This window comes from Miscanthus floridulus, chromosome 14 (assembly GCF_019320115.1).
Source record: "Miscanthus floridulus cultivar M001 chromosome 14, ASM1932011v1, whole genome shotgun sequence".
In the NCBI taxonomy this organism is placed as follows: Eukaryota; Viridiplantae; Streptophyta; class Magnoliopsida; order Poales; family Poaceae; genus Miscanthus; species Miscanthus floridulus.
This window is the reverse complement of record NC_089593.1, coordinates 97,566,971-97,574,999: the sequence shown is the minus strand read 5'-3', so window position 1 is coordinate 97,574,999 and position 8,029 is coordinate 97,566,971. Positions and strand designations below refer to the sequence as shown.

Genomic DNA, 8,029 nt, shown 5'->3' with positions numbered 1-8,029 from the left:
GGCGATGATCGACGTGTAGATCGAAAAGTTGAAGATGAACAGAACAAGAACCGTTCGATATATATAGGCCGGGACCCTTTAGTCCCGACTGGTAAGCCGAACCGAGACTAAAGGTCCAACCCTTTAGTCCCGGCTCGGCTTAAAAGCCGGGACTAAAGGAGCTTTAGTTCCGGTTGGTATTACTAGCCGGGACTAAAGGTATTTTTGGGCGGGCAATTCCGCCCACCCTTTAGTCCCGATTCCTGACCTGGGCCAGGACTGAAGGCCTGAAAATTTTGACAGCCCGCCAGAGTAATTGGAAAGGACTAGGATTTTGATTTTGTTCTCCTTGTTTAATACTAGGTTAATCAATTAATTCTATAACAACTTCAATACTTTGCAATATTTATTTTAAAAAATACTATTGATTAACTAATTATTTATTGTAAATAGGAAAATTTTGTAACCTAAAGTTTTTAATTTCTTTTATGAATATAGAATATAAATGTTACTAATACTAAGTATTTTGTTAATGCAAAAATATATCTATAACTTAAAATTAATAAAACTAATATTATTCGACAGGAAATTTATTATCACATTATTGTAACGTCAATGTTTCAATTTTTTCTCAGTTTTTACCAAAATTGACAGGAAATTTTTGTTGAACCTATAAAAATAAAGAAAATATAGTATTTTTATTCTACAACTTTTCAAATGAAAAAATGGCATATATAAGGATTGTATATCTTGATGAGTTGAACAAACTTAATATTCAAAACTTTTCAATTTGAGACAATCTAGGCTTCCGAAAACTAGTTTGTAGGCGTCGAAATTTAAAAATCACAAATTTGAACCATCTAAACTTTCTCAAATGGAAAGTTGACCAAAACAACAATTGTATATATTGATGAGCTGAACAAACTTGGTATTCAAAACTTTTCAATTTGAGACAATCTAGGGTTCCGAAAACTAGTTTGTAGGCGTTGAAATTTAAAAATCACAAATTTGAACCATCCAAACTTTCTCAAATGGAAAGTTGACCAAAACAACAATTGTAGATCTTGATGATTTTAACAAACTTGGTATTCAAAACTTTTCAATTTGAAGTCATTTAGAGTTTATAATACTAGAGTCAAAGTGTTGTTTTTTCATTTGACCAAATTTGACTTGGTCAAACTTGCTCAAATGAGATACTAAATGACCTCAGATGAAATATCTCTGAATACCAAGTTTGATCATCTCAGCAAGATCTACAATTGTTACATAGCTTATTTTCCCATTTGAGAAAGTTTTATCAAACACTAGTCACAAATTCTTGAATCTCATATAGACTTTCTAAAACTATGTCACACACTTGTGCAATTTAAACTACATTTTATTCAAACTTTCTCAAATGAAAAAATGACCTATATAACGATTGTAGATCTTGATGAGCTGAACAAACTTGGTATTCAAAACTTTTCAATTTGAGACAATTTAGGGTTCCGAAAACTAGTTTGTAGGCGTTGAAATTTAAAAATCATAAATTTGAACCATCCAAACTTTCTCAAATGGAAAGTTGACCAAAGCAACAATTGTAGATCTTGATGAGTTTAACAAACTTGGTATTCAAAACTTTTCAATTTGAAGTCATTTAGAGTTTATAATACTAGAGTCAAAGTGTTGTTTTTTCATTTGACCAAATTTGACTTGGTCAAACTTACTCAAATGAGACACTAAATGACCTCAGATGAAAAAACTCTGAATACCAAGTTTGATCATCTCAGCAAGATCTACAATTGTTACATAGCTCATTTTCCCATTTGAGAAAGTTTTATCAAACACTAGTCACAAATTCTTGAATCTCATATAGACTTTCTAAAACTATGTCATACACTTATGAAATTTGAAACATATATTAAACATATTACAATGTGAAGTCATAACATATTACATAATATCTGTCTCTAAAACATAATATATTAAACATGCATCGTTGTATCATGCGGGCACAACAATGAATTTCTTCTTGACGTATGACCCTTGGTTATGATCTTGTCGTAACCATGGAGTGTCTTCATCATTTAACATGATGCTTGGATCTTTCTTCACTATGAAGGGTGTAATTCAGACATTTCTTTCATAATCTTCTGACAAGATTTTGAGCTAAAAATGACATAGAAATCATAATCAAATCCACCATATCAAGTTACTTTCTATACTTATTTTTGCAAACTATTGTAAATTTCTCATTTCTAAAGTAATATATTAAAAAAATAAAAATATTTATTTATCTAACTAAACCATAAAATGTACTACATATACTAGCAATACTAAACTATAAGTGATTTTGATGAACTAATTTAACTTTTGTTTATCCAAACATATATGCAAATCATCATGTGATTTTGAGCTAAAAATGACATAAAATCATAATAAAGTCCAACATATAAAGTTACGCATGCATCTACATCGTAAAATGAGATAAGCTACTGATAAAACATAAGAGGATTAAGTTTGTTACCTCCAAAATCGAAGAGCAACACCAATGGAGGTGGAGAGAGCAAGAACAACAGCAAGCTGAAGAACAGAGGCAGTGAGTTTGAATGGAATGGCTCGGACTCGGGGAGGAAGAAATGAGCTGGTCTATAGGCCAGGATAATTAGTCCCGGTTAGGGGGCCAAACCGGGACTAAAGATTAATCTTTATTCCCGAGGCATCACCCAAACCGGGACTAAAGATCCCTGCCCCACGAACGACCATTGGGCAGGAACCTTTAGTCTTGGGGGCAAAAAATGCCGAGGCTAATGCCAAATTAGGACATCGTTCTAAAGTCTGTTCTCTAGTAGTGCGTTGTTTACATGGCATACACATACGACTTGTATATATTGCCTAAAAAATCCAATCCTGTACTAGGTAGAAGTGTGACATAAACAGAAGCTGAATGTGGCCCACTACGTAGAATACGATTTTTAGGGGCGGCTCCAGAGGCTCTGTAGGGGCGGTTTGCCTAGCCGCCCCTACGCAAGGGTCTCTACAAATCATGCATTTATAGGGGCGGTTCCCAGACCGCCCCTACAAATCGATTTGTAGGGGCGGCTGGTGTTTTCAACCGCCCCTATAAATCGATTTGTAGGGGCGGTTGGTACTATAGCCGCCCCTACAAATCGATTTATAGGGGCGGTCTGGGAACACCAGCCGCCCCTACAAATCGATTTGTAGGGGCGACTACAGTACCAACCGCCCCTACAAATCATTTTTCCGCAAAAAAAAATTAAATTTACAATTCAAATTCGACCAGAACATATATTTCTCATGCACAACTCCATCATGACTTATCTGTGTTTGAACTACATGTAAGATGGGCGTTGGTCAGGCTTGATAAGCAAATCTGAGACAAGTTTTCAGATGCTTTGCGAAGACTAAAAATGAATGTAGTAAGTACTCAACTAGATCTAATAGCTACACATCGGGAAAAAATAATACTATGAGCTCTTATTCTTCTCCAGACACACCTGCTACCTGACCACAGACAGCTCTTTCGACATTATAGATTTGAAATGCCTTGAAAATTCCTTCTCATTCTCAATCGCATCAGCTATCTGCAAATTAGATAATATAAATAATAGTGCTCCAAGCAGATAAAACTTGGGTTCCTAGCAACTGCACTTCATTTTAGACAGGTTAAGGCTGTGCATGGACCATAAATACAGTTCTAGTTTCATGAACATGGAATGATGAGTTGCTTTGATTGATGATACTGGAAAATCAGGTTTAGTGGACAGCCATTAGTCAAGTTAGTCCATGTAACTAAGAGAACTTATCAAAAGAAATGCTTGAAAAGAAATGAACTATGATAATCCACCTGCTTAATGGCACTTGTGGCTGTGTCACCATTCTGAAGACCTTTGAGATGAGGAAGTGTTGGAGAATAACCATCTACAACATCTGTGAGGGGATTCCAACGGATTGGATCCTGTGCAAAATGACAAGTCCATAAGCAATTCTGTGTTGCAGATTCCACTTGAAAAGCCTGACAGAGATAATCAGCTATGTTGTAAAGGAATTTATATGACCCACCTCACCACCTTCTCCTGAGTTAGATTTTCCACCTATTCTATTCATTGCAATTGCAATAGCTTCATGTGTCTCCCTTGAAATGGCTCCGAGGGACATTCCACCAGTACAAAAACGTTCAACAATGGAGGTTGCAGGCTCCACTTTGCCAATAGGAATAGGTGCACGATCACTTTTCAGTTCAAGAAGATCTCGAAAAACCTACAGAAAAAAGACACTATGAGCTTCGTGGTAACCAAAAAAAAAATTCAATAATTAGCAACCTGAAGGATCACTACTTACATTGACAGGACGGCTTGCAAGATGTTGTTGGTAGACAGTGTACGCATTATCTCTTTTCTCACGAATTGCTTTGTGCAGCAGCTTGGTCATCTCAGGATTATTCGCATGGTATTCACCTATTCAAAAGAAAAACATAATTCAGTACTGAAACCAGAGTATACAGCAAGAATTAATATATTGATTAGAGAGATACATGGTACATGTATATGTATAGGTAGGGACAGGGACATCTTATAGAAACAGAGCCGTCCTCCGATATCCCTTACCAAATACAAGTCAATCTACAATACATGCCAGACTTGGAGTCCAAGGCCGCACATTGCCTGGCTGACTATACCTGGGCCACAAGGCCCAAGGCATGTCGTCTAACAAGTACTATGCTGTACTGACTAAAAGATAGTATGTTTGAGGGAAAGATAGAAGGTGGCATTAAATCTAGGCCTTGTTTAGATGCCATCCAAATTCCAAGTTTTTTCACTCTCTCTCCATTACATCAATTTTTAGCCGCTTGCATGGAGTATTAAATGTAGGTAAAAAAAATAACTAATTACACAGTTTAGTTGGAAATCACGAGATGAATCTTTTGAGCCTAGTTGGTCCACGATTGGACAATATTTGCCAAATAAGACGAAAGTGGTACTATTCATCAGGTTCAAAAAATTTGCAAAGTGAACAAGGCCCTAGACTAAAAAAAGCGTAGCTATGCAGTTGATTCTAGGCAGTACGGCTGGAGAGAGATCTCTACAAGTAAAATAAATGTGCTAGAGTACAGCTTAAAATTGTCATGCTACATGACAGGATGAGGCACGGAGACACTTCTTTATTGATAAATCTCTAGGAAAGCTGAAATAAACTTAGATCACAATTCACAAACTAGTGATGCAATAGTATGTGTTATAGCATACAATACCACACCAAAACCAGATAAGATCATGAAAAAACCACATCATGATAAAACAATGTAGTCCTGTAAGAAAATGCCAGGTTACATGCATCCAAAACATAAAATTTAGCATGAGTTATAGGATAGACACTACCTCCAGGTCTGGATTGGATAAATCCAAAGTTTTCTAGCCTCTTCGCAGTATCTTCAGAGAATGCCGTCACCCAGAATGATAAGGTCTCTCTACCCAGCTTTACAAGGATAGTGCTAGAAGTGTTAGTAAGTCACAAAGATATAAGACGTAAATCAACTACAGGAGAGGGGAGAGGCCTTCTAAACAGTGTGCCGGAACAAAAAAAAAGAGCTAAAGTGGAAAAAAAGGGCAGATAGGAATACTAGACAATTTTTGTGGCATTTGCTACTTGATTTTAACTACCTCGTCAAGTGTGAGACCTCCAATTTTTGATACACTTCCACAGAAGGCAAGATCAACAACTTCTTGACCAAGACCATAAATTTCAAAGATCTGAGCTCCACAATAGCTGTCCGAACAATGTGTACGGATTAAACAATTGTAGTGGAAATTCAGACTTCATAATATCGACAGTATAACTATGTTAACTGGATGGCAAAGATAGACAGACCTTGAGAGCAGTGAGATACCCATTTTTGAAAGAATTTTGAGCAGATCTGAGCTCCACAATAGCTGCCTCTGCGGAAGAAGCCCCACCAGGATCGATCTGTGAGGGAGAGGGAGAGGGAGAGGGAGAGGGTGAGGGTGAGGGAGAGTTAGGAAGAGGGAGACAGGATCCGCTAGCCACTCACCTAGGAGATGAAGCTCCACCTTCAGAGCTGCGGCTATGGGCAGATTTGGGCCATCGTCGAGCAAGGGGAGGAGATCCGGAGGCCAGAGATCCGGAGCGCCGTCTCTGGCGGCGGGGTCAGCGCGGAGAATGAGGAGGCGTCCGGGGAGCGGGAGCGGGAGCGGGAGCGCGGCCTGGGGCTCCTGGGCTTGCGCGAGGGCGACGACGCTGCCGCCGCCTTCCGGGATGCGGGGCGGTGGTCCGCGTCAGAGTCGTAGGCGGCCTCGGAGTCGGATCCGGGGTGAAGTCCTCCACCACCGAGGTAGGGCCAGCGGCGGCGGACTTAGGGTTAGGGTTGGGCGGTGGCGTCTTGGACGGGGACGGGGAGGATGGCTGGTGGTGGCCCGCGTCCGCCTCCGCGTTGGATGTCTCGGATGCCGACCCCGAGGCCGCCGTCGCCGGGCGCTTCGGTGCCATGGGGGCGGCAGGGGAAGCAAGCGCGCCTAGTGCCTCGGCACCGGGTGGTTCGGCGGCTGCGGCTGAGAAACTCGTCGCGCCGGGTGGTACTGGCTGATTTTTTTAGGGCGGGCGGTGCAGATATTTGGGGTGACTCGATACTGTACATACGGAATTTATAGGGGCGGCTCTCTCACCGGCCGCCCCTATAAATAACAATACCGGGGGCGGCTAGTGAGTGAGCCGCCCCTACAAATCCGACTCATTTGTAGGGACGGCTCGTATCACCAGCCGCCCTTACTGTTCAATTTGTAGAGGCGGCTGGTCTCGTGGGTCTCCAGCACTCCACTGTAGGGGCGGCTCCATCACCAGCTGCCCCTACAAAAAATTTGTGCCGTTGCTGCAAACCGTTTTTCACGTAGTGGCCGTCACTAGTTCAGTACGGATTCTGACATATAAAACCCTTATGAAGGCTCGCTTTGTGTTAGACCAGCAGAAGCATCAGTTTAAGGTACGATACCTTGGAAGTTGTTGTTGGGCAAGAGAAAGTGTACTCAGCTGACTAAGATTGCTAATAGAGGAAGGGATTGACCCGGTGAAGCTGTTGCTAGCGAGAGATAGGAAGCTCAACTGACTAAGATTGCTAACAGAGGAGGGGATTGATCCAACGAAGTAGTTATTCTTCAGATTTAGCAATGTCAGCTGAGTATGATTAGTAACAGAGGAGAGGATTTGGCCCATAAGGTTGTTGTCATTGAGATTCAGATATATTGTTAGGTTCATCAGCTTGCGGATTCATTCTCCAACCGTACCAGCGAAATTGTTAGATGACGAATCTACTAACATTAGATTGGAAGCATTGCCTAGGGATGCTGGGATGTAACCTCGAAGCAGGTTCCGTCCCAGGACAAGCATTTGGAGATCAGGGAGGGCATCGCCAATGCTAGGCGGCAGCGTCCCTCCCACCATATTGCTTTCCATGGCGAGTACCTGAAGATATGACATGTTAAGAAGAGAGTGCGGTATGCCACTTGCCATCCGACAGGTTATTCCCACCGAGGGCTAAGTAGGATAAATCCAGCAATTGCCCCAGCTCGCCAGGAATGTTTCCCGTCAGCTGATTATATGACAGAGCGATCTTCTCCATATGACTGATGTTGCTGATGGTTCGGGGTACCATTCCTGACAGCCTGTTCCGTGAAAGCCGTAAGACACTAAGACCACAAGATTGGAAAGGAGACCCAGTTTGAGGGGGATTTCACCAACTAGGTTGTTATGGTAGAGGTCTATCGTCCTTAAATTAGAACAATTTGCTACCACATCCGGGATCGTATCATGCAATGAGTTGTAGCCTAGATCAAGAACCTCTAGTCTGTGGAGACGGTTCAGAGGAGGCAACGGGCCAGACAGACTGTTGTCGGAGAGAGTGAGCTCCCTAAGCAGCGTTAGGTTTCCAAGGTAGGGGGAGATAGGGCCTGACAAACCTTGGCCGCTAAGGTCCTGCGCTATCACACGCCCGGGGTGCTTCCGGGTGCAGAAGACGCCGTCCCACCGGCAAAACAGGGTG

The 8,029-nt window shown here is 41.5% G+C and overlaps 1 protein-coding gene across 3 annotated transcripts; it reads right to left on the bottom strand.

The window, feature by feature from the left end:
• Positions 1-2,007: 2,007 nt before the first annotated feature.
• On the bottom strand, positions 2,008-6,190 carry LOC136505404 (ferredoxin-dependent glutamate synthase, chloroplastic-like). Of its 3 annotated transcripts, none has more exons than XM_066500556.1 (9): positions 6,029-6,190; positions 5,848-5,943; positions 5,640-5,745; positions 5,358-5,454; positions 4,321-4,436; positions 4,042-4,239; positions 3,827-3,937; positions 2,486-2,541; positions 2,008-2,127 (listed from the first exon to the last, which is right to left on the bottom strand). In XM_066500556.1, the coding sequence occupies exons 2-9, from the start codon at positions 5,868-5,870 to the stop codon at positions 2,073-2,075; spliced, it is 762 nt and encodes a 253-aa protein (XP_066356653.1). In that variant the 5' UTR covers positions 5,871-5,943; positions 6,029-6,190; the 3' UTR covers positions 2,008-2,072. The 3 variants fall into 3 exon arrangements, with proteins under 3 accessions (XP_066356653.1, XP_066356655.1, XP_066356654.1); XM_066500558.1 differs by lacking the exon at positions 2,008-2,127 and adding an exon at positions 3,477-3,563; XM_066500557.1 differs by lacking the exons at positions 2,008-2,127; positions 2,486-2,541 and adding an exon at positions 3,233-3,563.
• Positions 6,191-8,029: the final 1,839 nt, after the last annotated feature.